At 53.6% G+C, this 21,574-nt stretch overlaps 1 protein-coding gene across 4 annotated transcripts in view; it reads right to left on the bottom strand.

The window, feature by feature from the left end:
* The window catches only part of CCDC88C (coiled-coil and HOOK domain protein 88C), a 145,188-nt gene that overhangs the window by 43,156 nt on the left and 80,458 nt on the right, over nt 1-21,574 (bottom strand). For 3 of the 4 annotated variants that reach the window (XM_088829457.1, XM_055418387.2, XM_088829458.1), the window contains 9 exons: nt 20,719-20,777; nt 19,869-19,952; nt 17,027-17,167; nt 16,487-16,671; nt 15,717-15,810; nt 15,138-15,296; nt 7,975-8,121; nt 7,200-7,344; nt 3,390-3,574 (listed from right to left, as the gene is read on the bottom strand). In XM_088829457.1, coding sequence (XP_088685583.1) covers nt 3,390-3,574; nt 7,200-7,344; nt 7,975-8,121; nt 15,138-15,296; nt 15,717-15,810; nt 16,487-16,671; nt 17,027-17,167; nt 19,869-19,952; nt 20,719-20,777 — 1,199 coding nt within the window. The remainder of the gene's footprint in view (nt 1-3,389; nt 3,575-7,199; nt 7,345-7,974; nt 8,122-15,137; nt 15,297-15,716; nt 15,811-16,486; nt 16,672-17,026; nt 17,168-19,868; nt 19,953-20,718; nt 20,778-21,574) is intronic. The other variant, XM_055418386.2, reaches the window with a different exon arrangement.

Raw genomic sequence — 21,574 nt, 5'->3', positions numbered from 1 at the left:
TCCCCAAGCCCTGCCCTCTCTACCCAAGCATCTCTATTGCTGCTGTCTGCCCGGGGCCAGGCCACCTCCCCTCTGCCCTGGAAAACCACCCCATCACCTCCCTGACATCAAGCTCTTCTGCTGAGATCCACTAGCCTGACCTTCCTTAAACAGGACCTACTGCTTCATGGTGCCTAACACCTGATAAGGTGGTGGACGCAGATTCTGACTCAGTGCGTCTAAGACTGGGCTCCCAGGAGAAGCCCGTTGCTGCCTGCACTGGGAGGGCGTCCAGGCTGCTGGTCTGCTGGTTTGGTGTCCAGGGGCCCACTGACACCAAAGCCCTCGGCAAGGGGTGGCTGGAGTTCGGCAAGAGGCACGACTCTGGTGCCACGGGACAGGGTTCAGATTCTGGTCCCTCTCGACTAATGACGTGACCACGAGCAAGTTTCTGTAACTGATGCAGGATCAGCAGTGAGCATCCTCGTGAGCCTGTATTGTGCTTGGCACGTGCTGGCAGGCAGCAGGTGCAGCAGTGTTCACTGCCCCTTCCTGCAAGAGCACAGCGTCACCACCGACAGACCTTCCGACCAGCCGGTCTGCATTTTGACATGGTCCTAAAGGATCCTGAAGAAGGAAATGGCAACCCACTCCAGGATTCAGATCTGCGAAATCCCATGGACAGAGGAGCTTGGTGGGCTACAGTCCACAGGGTCGTACGTAGTCAGACGTGACTGAGCGACTAAACAATAAGGAATACTGATGTGCCAATTTGGGACAGCTCTTCTAAAAAGATGGATCGCAAAGACCAGATGCGTCTCAAAGCTTTGAAAGATCTTGGACCCCAGTCCATCAGTCAACCTCTGGGCTAAGACCCCAAGATGTCCAGTGACATTTGTGAGCAGCAGGCCTGGATCTGCTGCAGTTCAGCCTGTCTGAGCTGGGGCCTTGCATGGAGAGGTGTCCAAAGCTCTTGGAAGGATTGCTGCTCGTGGGCAGGCTCTGTCTACTTGTCCAACTTTCCTTCCTGGCTCATGGGTCTGGGAGCTCTCAAACCTCCACGGGAGGAAGCAGCAGGCACGCTTCTTCCCCCACCAGTGGGGAGACTAGAGCTGAGTGGGGCTCGTACTCAGGTCATCACATCACCTTGTCAGCACCTCAGCCCCCCGCCCCAAGCCAGGGACCCCAGCTGGGGCCGACAGGAAAGTGCACTATGATGTGGCATGCATCTGAGTCACCCTCAAAAGAGGAGTGTGGGGGAATCGACCCGTGGGGGTGTATTCCAGCCCTGCTGTGTCCTCACTGTGAGGCTCAGGCAAGTCACTGAGCTTCTCTAGGCCCGTGACCTGCCGGGTGGGGAATGCAAGAGCCAGCTTGGCCCCCATGGGGCCTGGGGCTTCACCGATTGACTGAGGAGTGCCAGCTGGTACCCAGACACACCGCATGGGAAGACCGGGACAGCGGGATGACTGAGGCCAGGGAAAGGAAATTATGACAAACTGAACCAGATCCAAAGGGCCTGGGGGTGAGTACTCCAGGCGGGGCTGTGGTGTCCGCCCATCCAGCATCAGAGAGCACCTCTCAGTGCCAGGCTGGGGGTGGAGGCGGGGGAGAATGTGAAACCACACCTGCTGGGCCAGGACAGGGTCAATCAGATGGAGGGCAGACTAAGTAAGATGGCAAGAGGTACTCTGGCGGGCAGAAGGCCGCCTCCCAGGGCTCCCAGCACTGGACACAGGACGGGTCTGGGAACTGTGGCACCTCCCTCCTGCCAGGGACTCTATGCCAAGTCCTATCTCTTAAGGACCGTGGCAGGAGAGGGCTGGTGTCCCATCAGGGAACTGACCCCAGAGGAAGCAGGAGGGTGGGACTGGAGAGGTGGGGGCTCAGGAGTACGGCCGGGGGGCGCACCCACTGCCCTCCTCTGTGCAGAGGGGGATCCGGGGTGGATGCCAAGGGCTGGGAAAAGCGCGAGCGGTCATCTCGGAGGCCTGCTGGGAGCTGGGCCAGCGCTATTACGTCGTGGGCTTTGTGCAGCAGACCCGTGAGGACCTGCGGAGCTGATGGTTCTCATCTTTCTAAAGGTGGATTTTTTCCTCTTGGCTGAGGTCGAAATGCCAGTTATAAAGACATCTGTGCTAGGCCCATGTGAATCTACAAGAGCTAAACCGTCTGCCTTCCCCACGCTGTTCTGGGTTGAGACATGGCATGAGATGGGGTGGGGTGGGGGTATCTATCGCCCTATGAAGCCAGGACAAAATATTTGTTGGCTGAAATGCTGCAAGGCACACAAGGCTTCAAAGGGACAAGAGGAGTGAGTAATGGAGCCTGGGAGGTCCCATGAGGGGGTTCCAGAGACCCAGTCACAGGAGGAGGGGCTGTCCCAGGCCTAGCCCAGAGATAAGGGACCAGCAGAGTCAGGACCAGCAGTGCCCAGGTCTCTGCCTGTGGCTGATGTCCCTCCCACTGCCCATGCGGCCTCAGTAAATGATGCTGGCAGGACTCACGGGCAGGTGGGACAGCTCAAAGCACCAGGCCTGCATGGTGGTCGGCAAGCAAGCATGCTCATGCTCTCACCCTCAGCTGGACGCTGACAGCTGCTGTGCTCAGAGCCCTCAATGTGACTGCGCCGTGGCAGTGTGATGTACTGATGCCCTCTGACCTGGAGTGGCCAAAGCCACGGAAGCCATCTCTAGCCTCTCAATGACCCTTCCTGTGCCTGAGACTGAAGCCCCAGTGCAAATGGGGGTCCCTGTAACCACGGAACAAAGACTGCTCTGTAGGCCTCTGTCTGCCCTCCCAGATGTCTGGGTTCCGCTGTGCTCCTGGGAAGACCCAGCAGCTGTCCCGAAAGGCAAATGCAGTTTGGCTCCTCTTCTTCTCCATCCCATAAACCCAGAGGGAGGGGTGGGCACTGGTCCTGTTCACCACCAGCAGCACCCAAAAATGTCCACCAATGGTCCCTACCCCCATGCATGTATGTGCGTATGGCTTACATCATTGCTTCCTCTCCCCTATGCCCCATTCTAAGGTTTTTTTTTTTTCAAATAGTCCACTGGTTTCTTCTCACTGAACACTCACTACATACCAGAACCCTCACATACACAAACCCATCAAGTCCTCGCAACATCTGTTAGACGGGAAGCCCGTGAACCCCATTTCAGAGATGATGAAAAGGAGGCACAGAGGTCGCACCTTCAGGGCTGTGCAAACACAAGGCCCGCTGCCTGCTACCTAGGACTGCTCATTCCTGTTATAGTTAACTGCGGCTGCACTGGCTTCTGCTCTCCTCCCAGTTGCGCGTCCTCACTTATACCTGTCCCTCTACCAGCCTCCAGAAGGCAGACTGGGCTGGGGGAGGGGTAGCCACCTGCTTGACACTCCCCCCACCCCACCCCCGGCCGGGTTACCTTCTTGCTGAGCTGCTGGTTCTCCTTCTGCAGCTCCCCACACTTGAGGCTGCTCTCTTCCAGCGCCAGGGACGCGTCGCGCAGACCCTGGATGGTGCTCTGGAGGCTCTGGTTCTCCTTCTCCAGCTTCAGGATGCGGCTGGAGGCGCACTCATTCAGCTCAAACACAAACGACTTCCTGGAGGCTGAAGCATAAAACTGAGTCAGCCCCGGGCTCCAGCTGCGAGCCAGGGGCATCAGGAGCCCCATGCCGCGGTTTGAGGGGCCGGGAAGGGGGTCCCAGGGGCCGGCTGGGGGGTCTCCTCCATTTCACATGGTACTGTCACAGCCAGTGCCTGAAAGGCCCTCAGACAGTGACAGTCCTCTGCTAGCTCAGCTGGGCCCAGAGCGTCAGTGGAGAGCAGGTTACAGCGAAGACGCCAATGCAAAAGTTAAAGATCGTATCAACTGCTGGGAACCATTTTTCACCAAAAGGCTCACATGACCATACAACTCAAGGATCTTAGAGACTAACAGAGATGGAAAATAGACAACATTTTCCATGCCAGCTCTGAGAGCAACGGGAGTCTGGCTGGCTCAGCAGGAAGGAAGTGAAGTCGATCAGTCGTGTCTGACTCTTTGCGACCCCATGGACTGTAGCCTACCAGACTCCTCCGTCCATGGGATTCTGATAATCGACTAGTTATGTCTGCCACAGGTGGCAGAAGGCTCCGTGGGTACGTATGCCCAGTACTTGCCATCCCTGGATAAGGTCCCCTTAATGGAGAGTTCATTTTGTAATTTCATGATTACATTGGGGAAGAAATGAGACAGTGTATGTAAATTGCTTTAAAAATTCTAAGTGTAAGAAGGAAATCTAAAAAAGGGGGGATATATGTATACATATAGCTGGTTTACTGTATTGTACAGCAGAAACTATCACAACATTAGAAAGCAACTACATGCCAATAAAAATTTAAAAAATCTCACCCTTTATAAGTATAAAAAAGAAAATTAATGCAAATGTTATTAATTTTACTTTCTACATTTATAGTATAAGTTTCCTTCCACAAACTGATATACCCATAATACCAATTTTCTACGTATGATTCAGTTGCTTCCTAATCTCTATTTGATTTTTTTCTTTGATCGAGGGGTTTCTTAAGGGTATATTAATTCATTTCCAAATATTTGGTTGTTTTCTAAAAAAAAAAACCAAAAAACCTAAATGTGATGAAAATATAAGCTAAAGCTAAAAAGAGGAAGATTATTTATTCCAGCAGTCCCCAACCTTTTTGGCACCGGGGACTGGTTTCATGGAAGGCCATCTGTCCACAGACCAGGGTGGGGGAGGGGACGTGGACCAGTACCAGTCTGTGACCCGGGGGCTGGGGACCCCTGAGCTGGTTCCTTTCAAATAGCTCAAGTGCATATGGAGAAGGCGGGCAGTGGGCACAAACCCGAGAGTCAGGAATGGGAGTTCTCAGCTCCTTCCTGCCACCAGCGGGTACATGACTTTAGGTAAGTCACGGGATCTTAGGTAAGTCACAGGACTTTTTCAGGAGGAGAAAACGTGAACGAAAGCTCTTGAAAGAAAGGGCTGGGGTTGTACTGTCCTCACTTGTCCCAACAGTGTCACATACTGAGCTCTGGGAGCCTGATCTGAAAACAGGGCTGCACCCTTACCGGCTTCTTACTCATCAACCCCAGCGGCAAGGATACAGGCAGGACGATGGCTTCCGTAGTGAGCACATCAAACTGGACAAAAACGTGTGTGTTCAGATCCTCTGGGCGGATATCCTAAGGTCTAAAAGGCATCTGCCACCCTCTCTTGAGTTCTCATCTCCCACCAAGAACAGCAGTTCAGAACCTACCAGCCTGAACGTCCTCAAGACCCCAAGCAATATCAGGCAGCACAGCAGGGGAGGTGGACAAAGGCCCGCAGCCCAGGTCCAGCGCTGACACACAGAAGCACACATGCTCGCCACATACGAAACTATGCTACCAGTGAGACAAACCTCAGGTGAAACTCCATTAACTCAGAGTCTACAGTCATTTGGATGGTACCACGGCGTTTGCGAAAAATGAACATTTTTCTATTGGGGTAAAACACTGTAACATAAAATTCACCGTTTTAAAGTGCACAGCTCTGTAGCATTAGATGCATTCCCAGTGAGGTGCAACTGTCTTTACTATCGACCTCCACACCTTTTCATCATCCCAGACCAAAACTCTGTACCCATGGGGAAAAATTCCTCAGGGTCTACAAGGTCAACAACACAGCTGACCACAAGCCTCCTTTCCTCTTCCATAAAAGCCAGTGCTTCAGAGACGATCAAGATGACACAACAGTTCATTACTGAGAGCTATGCTCATTAGCACCCAAGCAATCAGAGTAATGGGATCTATTTCAGAGAGACAGTGGCCGTAAGAACAGCATCCTTTACTGTGCCCGTGGGCCAGGCATGGCATCGTGCTTCACCGTCGCCTCCTGTGAGGCAGCTTCGTTATCCCCACTTTGCAGATAAGGAAATTGAGTTCTAAAAGAGGTCACCCAGTTAACAAGCAGAGGAGCTGGGACTTTAAGCCAGGTCTTTCTTGACTCAAGAAGCCACCACACCACACATGAAAAAGCGCATGCAGGCTCTACTTGCATTATGCCTTCATTCAACCTAATGTTCAATAGCTCCTAGCTAAGCACTGGGAGTTGGGAACATCGAGAATAAATCATTTTCACTGATCTGAAAGGGCTCATACACTATACTGAGTAGTCTGAAGGAGCAAGGCTTTCCAACCCCCATAGGCCACCTTGGTCTCTCACAGAAATACTCTCATTAGGTCTGGGACTGTCCCTGGCAGCCTGCACCACCTCTTTGCTCCACCAGGGGGCAGTGGTCCTCCCCAATGGACCTCCTCTCCTCCCAGGGCCAGGAATCGGGGTGATCCCACCCTCAGCCCCCAAAGCACAGATAAAACTAACTCCCCTCACAGGCTGGTAGTTTAACAAACTGATGTTTGGTTTGGAACTGATGGGACAGTCCTCGAAGAGAAGATGTTTTCCAGCTGTGTTCAACAAACTTTCTACTGTTTGGGGGGATGCTTATGGGAATTGAAAAAAGTGACTCCCAGCCCAGCCAAAAGCCCTCCCTCGCTCTGCACAGCTCTAAGTAAACAATAACTCGCTCCATCACAGGCACGTGTGCTATTTCTGAACACAGGAACTGGCTTATTGTTTGCTGGGCGCCGAAGCTTCCCGCCGCAGTGCTGAGCGCTGCCCCACCCACCTTTCCCTGGCCGAGACGCCCCGTCTGTCTGGAGCAGGGGCAGCGGTGCAAGCCAGAAGAGGCCTGGGTCCTGGGAGAAGCAGCCACTTAGCAGCCCCCGCCCGGGGAGACAGAGAACAGACTGCATCCGTCTTGCCCAATTATGCAAATGAACGAGAAAATAATGGCCAGGGTACACTCATAGCGGGGATGAGTGACCACTGGGGATGTCTCCTGCCATCCAGGGCTTTCAACCGTCCACAGATAGGCCTCTGATGCCCTCCGGGTGTCAGCGCGCGGTAATCTGCAAGCTCCTGGGACTGTCCAGATGGGAACTGGGAAACCTGGCAACACTTAATTTGTGTTTCATGTCCTGACATCAAGGCTGCCAGACCCCTCCTGCTCTCCTTGGGGAGAAGGGTAATGAAACAGTTCCAAATGGCACTTGAAGGAAATCCTATTTACTCGGGGTGAATGGATGGCCTGACACGGAAGATTTAGAGCCCAGGGCTCCGCTCCCTGGAAGAGGAAGCGGCCGCGGGCTGGGCGGCTCCCGGGCGCCCCCTACCGTCCGACAGGTCTGCGTTCTTGGACAGCTGCTCCAGCTCCCAGCCGAGGTGGGCAGATTCATTCATGCTCTGCTTCTGAGCAAGCTCCAGGACCATGTTCTCCTCCAGCAGCTCCTCTATTCGCTTCTTATCTGTGTCCCGGTCCTAGTGCGGGAAGAAAGACGGAGTGAGAATGTGGCTGGGGGACCCCTCTGGACAGGCCCTGGCCCCGCCGTGTATCCACCCCCACCCCCATTCCTGAAGGATGGAAGGCCTTCTAGGCACCTGCTTGCTTCCCTGAAAAGAAATGAGTCTATGGCCACTGAAAGATACACTGACCGGCAACGGAGGGTGACAACAGCGCCCAGGTCTCTAACTGAATGCTGTCTGAACAGTGGCTTACGGCCCAGGGCTTTAGACCAAGTACCCTGGTGACAGGCGGCTTCGTGGCTCTAGGGCACCTAACATGCCTCGAGAAGCCTGGAAAGGAACTCAGGGATCTCAGCTCAGACCTCACCATAAAAGCCAGTAGAGGCTCTTCTTGTAAAAGACACACACATGAGCTCATCCATACATGAGCGGTCCAGCACAGTGGTCTCATCTTGTCCGTCTTTGGGCACCCATCGGGGCCCACCCCAGCCGCCGAGCTGAGCGAGCTACTCTCCGCAGCCAGCAAGTTACCGTGTTGGCAGTGGGACCAAAACCAGCGATGGAAAAAATCAGAGAAGGGCACGGCACAACCCGAAACCACCCCAATCTGTTTAGACAGGTCTGTGTGGCAGCAGCCGGCAATACCAATTCCAGGTCGTGAAGCTTCGATTTCAGCTGCAGGTTCTCTTTCTCCAGCTCATGAACTTTATCGCCCCGGGCCCGAGCAGCAGTCAGCTGTTCCTCCAGCATGGCCTTGGTTTCAATTAAAATGATATTATCTTCTCTCAGCTCCTGAGCAGCAAAAACATGCATGAGAGCCGTCAGATAAAGGCACCTGTTTGTGATGACAGCTCGTCCAGGTCTCTGGAGCAAAACAAACAATCCGGGGAAAGGCTGCTGCCTCGACAGAGTTCTGTCTCCACTTTTGAGCACCTCCACCTCTTTTCATTAGGTCAGGCCACACGGACTTTCTCGACTGAAAGAAAATATCCAGGAATCATCTGACATATGCACACACTGTTGCTGCTGCTTAGTCACTAAGTTGTGTCCGATTCTTTTTTGACCTCATGGACTGTAGCCTGCCACACTCCTCTGTCCAAGGGATTCTCCAGGCAAGAACACTGGAGTGGGTTGCTGTTTCCGTCTCCAGGGGATGTTCCCAACCCAGGGATCGAACCAGTGCAGGATCGAACCCAGATCTTCTGCTTGGCAGGCACATTCTTTGCCGCTGAACCACCAGGGAAACCCAATATACACACTACCCAGTGTAAAATAGAGAGCTAGTGGGAAGTTGCTATACAGCACAGGGAGCTCAGCTTGGTGCTCTGTGATTACCCAGAGGGGTGGGATGTGCAGGGGGGAGGGAGGTCCAAGAGGGAGGGGATATATGTATACTTATAGCTGATTCACTTTGTTGTTCAGCAGAAACTAACACAACATTGTAAAGCAATTATACTCCAGTTAAAAATCATAATAATAAATGAAATCAATCCGGGGAGGTAACACTTTCTATGCCAGCCACGGTGCATATGACATCTATAACCTCGTCTGGTTGGACAAGTGGACTCCACTGACAGCTCCGGGACCTCGCTGAGCCTCCATTTCCTTAACAAGGAAGGGGTGGGGCTAAGAGTCTGTCCCAGTTCAAGGGCTAAGTCTAATCCTCTCCGCTCAACATTCATTCCATTGATTAGGGTGTTGGGGAAGCTGTTCTTTTCGTTCAATCAACAGCTTGTATGTAAGCATTTTACACATATGCCCTTGGAAAAACAACTGTTCTCAGCCGTTTCCTGGAAATAGGGAGTCTTTAGACAGTGCAGTCACAAACACATGTGAACCCCACAAATACGTCCCGGGCACATGCTGGGTGTGGAATACTGTGGCTGCCCCCTTGCAGAGTAGCCTGTCATGCAGCCCAGCACCACTCAGCATCTCGGGGGGGACCAGAAGTCCCCTGAACGCTTTCATCTCACAAATATGCACACAGGGGATGTTTCTCCCGGCGGGCAGTGTTCTAAGCCCCACGTGTGGATTCTAACCATTGAGAGCGGGGCTGGGAGCTGTGTTATCCACTGCACGGGCCAAAATCCAAGATTCCTGGTACAGGGGAAACTGCAAGCCTTCCGGTCAGCGGACACGGTTCTGATCAAAGCCTGATAGCCATAAAGGGTATAATCATCAAAACTCTAAATTCCCCTGGGCACCCTCTCTGCTGGAGATGACATCCACCGTGTGGTCGGCCCTGCACCAGGGGCTCCCCGCCCCCGCCCCACCCACTGTTCACCACAGTCTGCAGGGGGAGGCAGAACAGTGCCTTCCTATGGAGAAAGAGGCTGATTTGGGTAAATTAAGGAATAAATTCCAAATCACAAAGCCAGAAAAGGGTGAAACTAGGATTTGGACATAGGCCCGAGAGCTCAGACTGCCTGCAACCCATCCTCAAGGGGCTCATGTGGGTAAGAGGCTCAGACTACCAAAAATAGTATGAAGCACAACAAAAGAAGGATTTCAATCGGGAAGAAGACCTGGTCCTCCTCTCTGACCACCGCCTCCACTGTTCTCACCTGTATTCCAATAGGTCTGCCCACCAGCACCCCCAGCCCTGAGTTCCAAAACACAAGCCTCACAACGAACTCTTATTCAACCCCCAAAGCCCAGCCTGAGCTGCCCCTTCTGAGAAGTGCTTGCAGATTCCCACTGTCCCACTGGTTGAGTCAGCTACCTGGGCTCCCAGAGCACCCTGGGTACACTGTGCGACAATGGTGTGCTGGCCTGTCCTCCTCCTCCAGACTGCGAACTCCTCAGGACAGGCCTATTCCACTTCTGCTCTTGTGGACCTCACAGGAGTATTCAGTAAACACCTGTCTGCTGAATCATGCCACGAGGGGGGAATCACAGGTGACATTCAAGATGGCCTTGATTTCTGACAGGCAGGGATAAACAAAGGCGACCAGGGGAGCAGAATACAATACAGGATAACTGCTAACTGCTACTCAAAAATGTCTCAGTTTCCTGGTGGTAACCACTCGACCATACATTAGACGACAGAAATAACTAGCCTTGCACACATCTTCACCTCAGACGTGAGAAGCCTGCAAGAAGCTAAGCCCACGCTCTCACACAGCCCAGGGCTCGGCCCCCAGGCAAACACCCGCCTCCCAACCTCTAGGGCAGCTGCCGAGGCCAGCCCGCTCCCGACGACATGACCCCAAGAGAAGCAGGCAGCCGTTTAAGGGCCTGACCCAGCCCAGCAAACAGCTGAGGGGCCACGTTTAGGAAGTCACAGTCCAGGCCTGACGGTCGGGCCCCACGTGACTTGAGAGCTGCCCCTGCCCGTCTATGAGGTGACCAGGAGCAGTGACCAGCAACGTGGGCTGACGGCTCAGGTCCCAGGTCTGCCACGTGTGCTGCCAGCCGTGGGGCCTGGAGCAGACACCTTTCTCTCACCGTGGAGCCCGCCTTCCTCTGCTGAGGTGGGGGTCGGCTAGGATAAGGCATGCGAAATGGTCTGTGCATGGTGTCTGGGGCCCAGTAAGCAGGCCGGCTGCTTACCGTCTCTTTATGCCCCCATGAGACGCTGTTCAGGCTGGCACTCACTGAACATCACCCAGAATCAAGCTAACAGTTGTTTTAGAGATGCCTTATGTCCCCCCTCCCAAAAAGCACCAAAATCCAGAAGGAGGGGTAAAAATCAAAGCAACTACCAGCTCCTGCCCACTGCCCTCAGGACCACCCAATGGATCCCTAAGCATCCAATGGATCCCTAAGGTACCCAGAGCAATGGAAAGCCAGACCTGAGGGGTCCTCAGGGGAGGGAGCCCTGGGTTACCCTACTTGCGGCAAGCAGCGGCCTCCACTCAGGAAGGACCACCCCTTGATAATCTCTGCCCACCCATCCCATTCCATTGGAGGCCTTGAGGCTTCACTGGGGACCTGCCTGCTTTTAAACTTTGCCCGACTCAGGAGCGTGGTGGGCTGAATCATAAAGCAAGTATCGGGTCTGTTCGGCACTAACTTCTCCGTGCACCAAACTTTAATACAACTCCCAGAAGTCATTAGGAAATAGTCCCAATGGGAACAGAGGGTCTGCCCTCGTAAGGTGATCTTAGTCCCCTGCATGGGGACAAGACTTGCTCAATACCCAGCAAGTTGATGTGGCAGCTGTTCCAGCTGTGCACTATGTCTCCGCCTCTCAAGCTACTGTTCATTTCAGAGTCAGCACAGACCAGGAAGCTACAAATATCAGAGAGGAGCGGAGACAGGCCTGCCTTGTTTTCACCCTGCTCAGATGCACATGGCACTATGCATCTGTCCTTGCTATCGGGGATTTCAGACAATGAAACGTGGGACAACAGGAATCTCCCAGGCAATCTTTCTGCCTCTGTCCTCCTCCCACGTGGCCCTCTGGACAGCAACCCCTGTGCCCTGATGGCAGTGAGGTGCCACCACCCTCTGCAAAAGCAACTCAAGGGTCGCCCTTTGCATCTACCCCACACGCCCCACTGCACCTAGGGTGTGCTCCTCTCCTTGCTGTTTTAATCCTGACATAAATAGACTAGGACCCGCATAAAAGCTAACAGAAGCTGAAAAACAAAACATGGAAATTTGTGTTCCATATTGTTGTTTAATCCTTCAGTCCGTGTCCAACTCGGTGCAACCCCATGGACTGCAGCCCACCAGGCTCCACAGTCCATGGGATTCTCCAGGCAAGAATACTGGAGTGCATTGCCACTCCTTTCTCCAGGGGATCTTCCCAACCCAGGTCTCCTGCCCTGCAAGCAGATTATCTGAGCCACCACAGACCCACATAAAAGCAGACAAAAGTTGAAAAGCAAAACATGGAAATTTGTGTTCCATGTTATTCTAACCAAAATTGACCTTGCCCTCGCCCTGAACTCTGGTTCTTTATGTTTCCGCCCATGTGGCACTAACACATTCTCTCTTCCGTGATGTCTAGCCTTTTCTCAGCGGTGAGACTAGACAGACGCCAGGGGAGGGCACCTGGGTTGCCTGTTGCTCCCCCTGTACCCAGAGAAGCATCCCCCTCCCATGGCGGCTGTCCACAGGTGTGAACTGGCTGGAGAGCATGACCATGTGCCTCTCTTTGCCCTGCTGCCCGTCACACCTAATGCTGCCTTGTTCCAGAGGATACAGAAGCTCATGCTTCTTCTCCATCCTTCTTCTCTGACCACAAGTCTGTTCCTTACTGAGCAATGGCTTTTTACTTGATTTGTGCAGTGATTTCCAAGCTTTCTGTGTGTGCCAGGCCCTGAGCAGGCAGTCAAGTAAGAGCCAGGCCCTGTCCTTAGGGCTTGTGGTCCACATGAAGCGTCTGGCCACGCAAGGCAGACGTCAGGTCTGCAGACAGCTCGCCAGGTCACTGCATCGACTCCAATCAAAGGAGGCAAGCACAGGTGCTCTTTTTCTCCGTTCTCGAGATGCCGACATTATGGGCATCCAAGAAGAGCACAGCTCATCCTCTGTATAGCATCCTGGACTCCCTGGAGCAAGCCCAAACGCTAGCCAGCCTCAGCAGCAAAGTGTCTGCAGACTCACGTGTGTCACTGGCCACCCACCAAAGAAGCATCCTATACAGACAGACACTACAGGACTTTTTCTTGTGACAATGAATGCATACGAAATTTGAGGCATTGCTAACCTCATGGTAAACTTTACTATGAAAATTATTCATCAGTGTGAAAATACTGGGGCTTCCTTGGTGTCTCAGTGGTAAAGAATCTGCGCGCCCATGCAGGAAACATGGATTCAATCCCTGATCTGGGAAGATCCCACAGGCCGTGGAGCAGCTAAGCTTGTGTGCCACAACCTCTGAGCCTGTGCTCTAAAAGCCCGGGAGTCCCAGTGATCGAGCCCACGCACGGAGACTACTGAAGCCCCTGGAGCCCACGCTCCGCCATAAGAGAAACCACTGTAACAAGAAGCCCCCGCGCGGCAACTGATGAGTCGAACCCATGCAGCAATGAAGACCCAGCACAGGCGCAAATAAATTACAAAGTAAAATGGAAAACACTGCTGTCACCACACAGAGGCAAAATGTTTGAGAATACGGAAAAGGGGTTCCCATGTGAAACCACCCCCCCAAAAGCAGGAAGCACCCTGAACGCAGGGAACGAGTCTGATCTGTGCCCAGATCCCTTCTCCTGGTGCGGGGCGTGGCCCCACGCAGGCGCTGAGCCCCTGTGTCTGCCCGACTGAGCGAGGTTGCTCAGACAAGGCCAGGAATGAACGTGGAGACTAAAGACAGGACACCAAGACCCATCTCCTCTGAGGATGGCTGTGGGGGTGAGCTGTGGGAACTGCACTCCGTCTATGATCCCACTCGGGGGCTGCATGAGGACCCCCGGTGCGGGTGGGGCTGGAGGGGCTGCTGGGGCAGTAGTCCGAGGAAACTCACACATGACTGTGCCCAGCTCTCCCGAGGGCGGCACGATGAGCCCTGTGATGTGTCCTGGAACCTGTCTGCGCTGGGATTCATGCCTTTCAAACTCAGCAAGGCCGGTGGACCATCCAGGAGAAAACCCAGAGCTGGTCTCCCATTCCCATCGTCACTGGGGCCAGGGCTGCCTTCCCAGAGCACCCAGTGCCTGCCCTGTGTCACTGCCAGTCCTCAGGGAACAGATACTCCCTGAGTAGGTCTGAGGAGCAAACGGGCCCTGAACCACAGGCTTCTCCATCCCACTTCCGTGCATCCCAGGGACCCCAGGGCCTGTCTACGTGGTAGAGCAGGTTGGGGTCAAATAGCCGTCCCCATGCATGCTGGCTAGTAGTTCAGCAGGAGGCCGTGGGCAGGGAGAGGGCAACACCATCCCCTGAGACCTATGTTCAGTCTCTCAGAAGCCTCCTTGGTGGCAAGAAGAGACTTGAGGACTTTTTCGCATGTGCTGACATTCAGATCTCACCCTGCTCATTAAAGCATTAGTCGCTCAGTCGTGTCCGACACTTTGCAACCCCAAGGGCTGTGGCCCGCCAGGCTCCTCTGGCCAGGGAATTCTCTAGGCAAGAATACTGGAGTGGGTTGCCATTCCCTTCTCCAGGGGATCTTCCTGACCCAGGGATCAGACAGGTCTCCTGCATCGCAGGCACATTCTTTACTGCCTGAGCCACCAGGGAAGCCCCTGCTCATTAAAACCACCTCTAAACTCCAAGATTTAACGTGGCGGTAAAACCCCTCAATTCTCAGAAAAGAGGGTTCTGGAAGCTGCTTCTGAGGGAAGGCAGAAGGGTGAAGGGTGGGAGGTCAAAGCATCAGCGACATCACCTGGATCCTGGTCTCTGTTCCCTTTCCAGTCCTGACACCCTCCCTTGCAGCTCCCCACAAGCTGGGTATCAGAGGAGGGCCCACCGTGGAGGGCTTATTATGGCCTCTGCTCAGACACCAGGCCTTTCACCGCTTTCACCTGAGAAGCCTCATGAAGTAGCACCACCATCTCTACTTTATAGATGAGAAAGCGGTTGGTTTTGGCAAGGTTTAGCCACAGAAACACGCGAGAAGTCTAAAAACAAGAAGACAGGTAAACCGGAGCCCATCGCTGTGACATGATGTGGGAGAAAGAAAGAAAGCAGGACCCTTTTGTTACAAATCACATTCGTTTCTCGCAGCCATCTGCCACCTCGAGATGGGGGAGAAGCAGAGCGGGAGGCCCCTGGGGAGGAACAGGCAGGTAAGCGGCAGGGACAGCGCCAGCTGAGGAAACCCGCTGGCTCCGCATCCCCAAACCACCAGGACAGAATCGGCAGGTCCTTCTCAGGACCGGTCCGGTGAGCCCGCCCCGAGGCTGGGCGCCTACCTCCATGCGGGCCTTGTAGAAGTCCACGTCGTGCAGCTTCTCCCGGCAGCGCGCCAGCTCCATCTCCAGCCTCTCCACGCGGTTCGCCTTCTCCCTCAGCGAGTCCAGCTCATCCCGGTAGGCGCGAGCGGACCGCGCGTCCGCTGCCAGCTGGATGTTCTGGGAGATGGGTAAAGACAGGGAGCCTGGCAGGGGCGCCCCTCTGGGGAGGGGAGACGCGGCCACGGCTCTGAGGTGCGGCATCTCCAGGACATCCTGGTGGCCGAGGGGCTCTCCGTGCAGGCCACCGCGTGGGGCCCCACCCGCTGCCATAAGAAACGGCTACCCCCACGGCCATTCTCAGGATGACCGGCTCTCGGCAGGGCCACTTTGAGTGGGAAGGAAACAGCAGCCTTTGCTGGGAGCTCCCAATGCTGTATTCCTGAACCCCTGGGTCACAGTTATGGGGGCGTCCCAGTCACCCCTCTTGGCAAGCGTGTACACACATACACACAAGCACAGGTGCACAGTTACTGGGGCGTCCCAGCCACCCTGCCCTCTTGGCATGCAGACACACCACACATGTGCGCGCACACACACCTTCTCGCTCACCTCCTGCTTGACCTTCTGCAGCTCCAGCACCAGCTGATCCACTTCATGCCTGGTGTCCACGAGCTGCTCTGTCTTCTCCTCCCTGGGGGGCGATCAGAGTGATCGGAAAACAGTGAGAGGGCCTGCCAGGTACGCAGCAGAGCAGCCCACCACCCCACAAGACCCCAGCGGGAGAAGGAAAGGGAACTGGGTTTCGCTGGGGAGGGGGGTGGCGGGGATGGTGAAAATGGCACGTGATGTTTGTAAAAATGTTCCTGATTTCTGTTCTTTTCCACTTTTAAGTTTACAATGCCCATCACCCTCAAACTACCTCTACTGGGTACCCGGTGGGCTTCCCTCGGAGGGTACAGAAAGTTAAGGAGACACTGGGCACAGAGGCACCACCTCACTGCCAAGCAGGCAGCAGCGCCCACTGGTGAGAGGCAGGCAGCCCCCGAGATGATGGGCAAAGTGGCATTCCCCCGCTGCAGGAAAGGGGAACAGGCTCCCCAGATGGGGCAAGCCACATTCCCCCTCCAGCCCCAAACAGTACCAGTGTGTGGTCACCCGAGTCCAGATGGGGCCTGGGTGTGGACTGGCGGGAGCCCTAACCTCTTGGGAGAACCCCTCCTCGTGCCAGACCCGGGAGGCTAACTGAGGGTGCTCAGCGTGGAGTCAGAGCCCTCCTGCTTCCCGCAACACACAAGCTGATAGAAACGTGTGTCCACAGCCCACGGCACAAGAGCAGAACCAACAGCCCAGCCGACCAGAGGACTCACAGCTCCTGCCTGACACGGCGCAGCCTGGCCTTGGTGTCCGCCAGCTCCACAGCCAGATGCTGCTTGTCCTCACTGGAAAGGCTGCTGGTGGGGCTGGGGGTGGACTCGGCGCTGGAGGACTTGAGGGGGCTGGGGGGGTGCTGCGCCTGGAGGTAGTCCCGCTCCTGGGTGAGGTCCACGATCAGCTGCAGAAAGGGGGGTGGGCGGGAGAGGGAAGGGAGAGCTTACACCCGAACTCAGTCAATGGTCAACAGACAAGAGGAGCTGGCCGAGAACCAGAAACCAGGAGGAAGCAGGAGACGCCGGATGGAAGTTTTTGAAAAAAGATGAACTATCGAGTGGGACAGAAACCAGGAGGGGCTCGGAGCTCTGCGCTTTGATGAACTTCCCCCTGCGCACGGGGGTCTCCAGGTGGCTGCTCATTTGCTGCAGGGCAAGCGCCCCCCTCCCATCCCTACCAAAAACCGGACAGAGAGGACCGGGGGGCCTCAGGTTGGAAACAAAGCGTCAGGACGAGGAGCTGGCCACCCGCAGACGAACCTCCGTGCACTCGTCCCGCTCGTCGATGAGCCGCCGTAAGTGAAAGACCATGTTCCGAGACAGGGCCTCCAGCTCCTCCGGGGCCACGTCCGGAAGCTCCAGCCACTGCAGGTCGAACACGTTCTCCTGGTTGTGGGTCACCTGCGGGCATAGGTCAGGTGCTGCAGAGGCGGGCAGGGCATAGCCAGGGGTCCCGGGAGCAAGCCCTCCCCATGACCGGGGGGCAGGGCCCCCGCTGACTGGTCCTCCGGACAGACTTCTCGTGGCTGGCAGGGGGCATCTCCAGTCTGTGCAGACGGCCCTCAGCCAAGCTCCACTAGTCAGACCTGCTCTGAACACCCGCTCCCAGAGGACACGGATCTTTTTTTTTTTAATAACAAAGAGCACACCGTACAACTCAGAAGAACTTCCCTAACAGAAACCATCCTCTGATATTCTTACTGTAGCATCAATTTACAACACAAAAAAGGTAAGTCCCAGGGATGCCAAAGGTAAAGAGAGGAACGGTGTGTTATTTCTTACAATCTAACGCAAGTACAGCATACGTTAAAAACCTTATGCTGAAATATTGGGTATGCAACAATCTTACATTGCTTTTTGGGAAATATTTCCTAATTTAAAACAATTTGCTGGCAGGGGTAGGGGGGTAACCTCCCTGGTGGTCCAGTGGTTAAGACTCTGCTTCCGCTGCAGGGGCACAGGTTCGAGCCCTGGTTGGGGAACTGAGATCCTACATGCTGCATAGGGCAGTTACAAAAAACAAAACAATTTTCAGGTAAGCCTGTGTCTCGTCCCCACAGGCCACATAAGATTGGCGGTTTTCCCCTTTCTGTCAGGTGTGAACGGAAACCCACAGCCAGGCCTACACTGGGCAGCCTCTTCAACCTTCAACTACTCTGCTGACCTGACCTTCTCAACCCAACACCCCCAGACCTGCCAAAGGAGGAAGAAGATCTATTTTGAGTCCCCACCTTCTCCGTTTGGAAAGATAAGTATTCGCACACTCAAGCCTCAACGGGGGAGAGAACAAAAAGAAACCAGGGGTTATGCACTTAGACAGGCGCACCAAGTATTTACATTTTTCAGTAGCAAAGAAAGAGAAGGAATGGTTCAAACACAAATAACAACAAAAAACAAAGACAGAGCCCTTCAGTTTCTCAAAAGACACCCGCTTTCTTACCCCTCCCCACCTTACAAGGAAAATTTGGGGATTTCCCTGGTGGTCCAGTGGCTAAGACTCTGAGCTCCCAAGGCAGGGGGCCTGGGTTCCATCCCCGCTCAGGGAACTAGATCCCATATCAAGAGTATGGATGCCACAATGAAGACCCAGCACAGCCAAATAAATTAATTTTTTTAAAATGGGGATTCAGCAAATCTCAGAGACTGAGGAAGAATCTCACCCCATTGTACAAGGCATCCTAAAGGCGTGAACTGGGATTGAGAGGCTGGGTTCCAGGCCTACTCCACACCAGGGCTATGGAAAGGCCTCTGTAAAGGGGGTTCAGGGGTACAACCACAGCTGCACACCAGGAACCCCAGAAGTCTGTAATTAAAGGCTTATGTCTCTCCTCCAGATTCTGACACTGGGTTTCCCATGAGGCCTGGGCACCTGAATGCTTAGGAAACACCCGACTAATTCCAAAACCCAGTCCCCAGGCGAGCCACCGACTCTGATAATCATGCAGGACTTCTTACTGGGCGCATACCTTTTTATCTTTTAATATCCTGCTGGTGGAACGGGGGAGACAGTGAGCGGCAAAGTCCTAACTAGTCTCCAGGACCCAGTCCCCAGATACATTTTCAAAACACAGAGGCACGCAAGGAAAATCAAAAGGCAGAATGGCTCTATGGCTAGCAGGTCACTGACACGAATGGCTGAGAGTATTTCCTAGAACACTTGACTGGCTCTGCTGGATGTCCTTCCCACAACAAGCTGCATCCGTCTCCTGCATTCAAATCCTGACTCGAAGCTCACCACCCACAGTGCCCTGGCCGGCTGTGGAAGCCCGGCAGCTGCACCCCGTGAGGGGAGCTGGTGAGGGGAGCTCCGTGTTCAGCTGCCTCTGCCAGTCACGCACCTGCTCCTACGTGCTTCTGCTCATGTCTTTTTCATGTATTTATCTCAGCTGTCCAATTAGACGGAAGGCTGAACTGTATCTTCTAAGATAATTAAAACACATAAGGCTTCTTTTGCAGGAGGGTGGGGTGGAGGTCAGGGTAGTAAGTTTCAGGTGGGGGCTCAGTTTCCACGGAAACTCCCCCTCAGTTGACACCACCTCTGCCAAGGTCAATGGCACAGGGGATGCCCTCAGTGCAGAGCCCCCCACCTCCCAACTCCATCCAGGGGGGTTGAGTGTCCGGAGACAGCCCTTCTGGGACTCGCTGGTTTTCAACTTCCCAAGGGGTGGAGGTTGTTTCTCTGCCATGTCACTGACAGGAGCAGCGACTCTCTCTCTCTATAAAGATCAGCCATTCGAAACGGGGTGACATTTGCCAGAATACATTTTCAGGGACTGTAAATCAAATTCTGAGCCTAAACTGCTTGACAGCTCTTAAAAATAGTCTGAGTCCATATTAGGCAAGAAGAAGAGGCAAAAGAAGACTTGATTGAAGTTTAAAAAAAAAATTTTTTTTTGTTTTCGTTTCAAACCCCCATTTTAGCGTGCTGACAGCTACCTTTTCAAATAGGATCCATTTGTCGATGGTGTCTGAAACCTTAAATTAGCAAAATCATTCATGGGTGATGTGTTCTTTAGCCTTTTCAGGGGGAGAGAACCTGCCTCCTGGGTGACCCAGGAACAACGGTCCACAGCTAAGCACCTCCCCAGAGCCCCCCACTTACCTCCTGTATATGAGCCACGATCCCCGCCTGGGTCTCAATGTCCAGCTGTTTGATCCTTTCAATAAACTCCTCTTTCCTCTCACACTGTGGAGGGTTACGAGTGTTAATGGAAGCATTTAACAATGAGGGCCACCTGAGGCCACCAGAGTCACAGAAATACAGTTTCAAAAGGAGCCCCACCCCTGACTTTTTCTTTTATAACCAAGAATCCTCTGCACCCCCCACCAGACCTCACATTGATGTTTCTCTGTAAGTGGCTCAAACTACCTGTATCACAATCACTGGGGGGGGGGGGGGGGGTGGGGGGCGGCTGTCTTTAAAAACACCAGTGGGTGGGACACAAACAAACTTTCCAGGGGATTCTTAAACAAGACCAAGAACAGCTGGTTTAGGCCAGTGGGGGGTTGGGGAGGCAAACGTCATCTGTAAAGAGACAGATGGTATCTTAGTCTGGAGAGGCCATCCGTTTAAGCTCACGCCATAGGATGAAAGCAGCCACAGGTCCGATGTAAAGGAATTAGCATGCTGTGTCCCCATGAAACTGACAAAAACAGGTGGCAAGTCAAATCTGGCCCACAGACTGTCTGCTGATTCTGTAGATGTTCCTACACTGGGGACAATTTGCTAAGGACACCTGGCCCCGCGGATCCCCACCTGACCTCTTGCCCAAGATGCCCGGGGCTAAAAATGGTTGCTACCCAAGATGCTGTCACGTCTCTCACAGGAACCCTTTGACCTTCCGTCCCGCTGGGCTGAAAGTAGCTTCCCTCCTACATCACAGAAGCGGGGGCGTCATCCCCACAAAGCAAACACGAGAGCAGCCCTCTCCACCCACCTGCCCGAGCCCTACCTGGACAGCACAGCCGAGCACCAGCAGCAGCACCTTCTTAATCTCCTCCATGCTCTTGCCTAGATCAAAAGAGCAACACAGTTACCTAAGCTCAACTGTCTGAAAAATTTCACCAGTGATATTCACACACCTGCTGCAGGGGGTAAAAATCAGAAAAGCTAAAAACAAAGCTCTCTGCCCAGTGATGTCCATTTAGGGTGCACACACTCCATCTGTTTTCTGCATATGGGTTTGTTTATTTCCTAAACCAAGTAAGAACTCTTGTGTCTCACTACCTGGGGCCCTTTTCCATTCAGATGTATCATAAACTCTTTCCATGATGATCAGTGAATATGAGCATCCCTTTCTAGTGTGTGTGGTCAGCCAAGCACAATGGAAGAGAACCATCCCCTGACAGGGAATATACTCAGTCGACCCTAAAATAAAACTGGACTTAACTCTTCCCTTCCACCACACACAATTTTCAACACATGAGGGAGAAGAGTGAAGTGAACACTCCGCTCACCACCCACTTCCTATCATCAACATTTTAAACGTCTATTCCATGCCCCGACCCCTGCCTTTGTTCTCCATGTCTGGCTGAAGCACTCCGCAAAGCAAGTCCCAGACACCACACACAGCATTTTTGATGGTCTCCTACTTACTTTGTACAAAAGCCACAAATGAATTCAACTACCCCCTTTCCAGAGATCTGACTTTTTGATATTTTAATCTAAATGATGCTTCAAAGAACATCTTCTAGCTAATTCTTTCATCCGTACTTCCCTCTTTAGGATAAACTAGCCTTTCAAGGTTTTCCCACTTTCAAAGAGCTCTGAAGAAAGGTTCGGCCATTTTATTCCCTCACAACTTATAT

This window comes from Moschus berezovskii, chromosome 21, assembly GCF_049115385.1.
Source record: "Moschus berezovskii isolate FMDL1 chromosome 21, NW_MosBer_1.0, whole genome shotgun sequence".
Taxonomy (NCBI): Eukaryota; Metazoa; Chordata; class Mammalia; order Artiodactyla; family Moschidae; genus Moschus; species Moschus berezovskii.
This window is presented reverse-complemented; position numbering and strand designations above follow the sequence as displayed.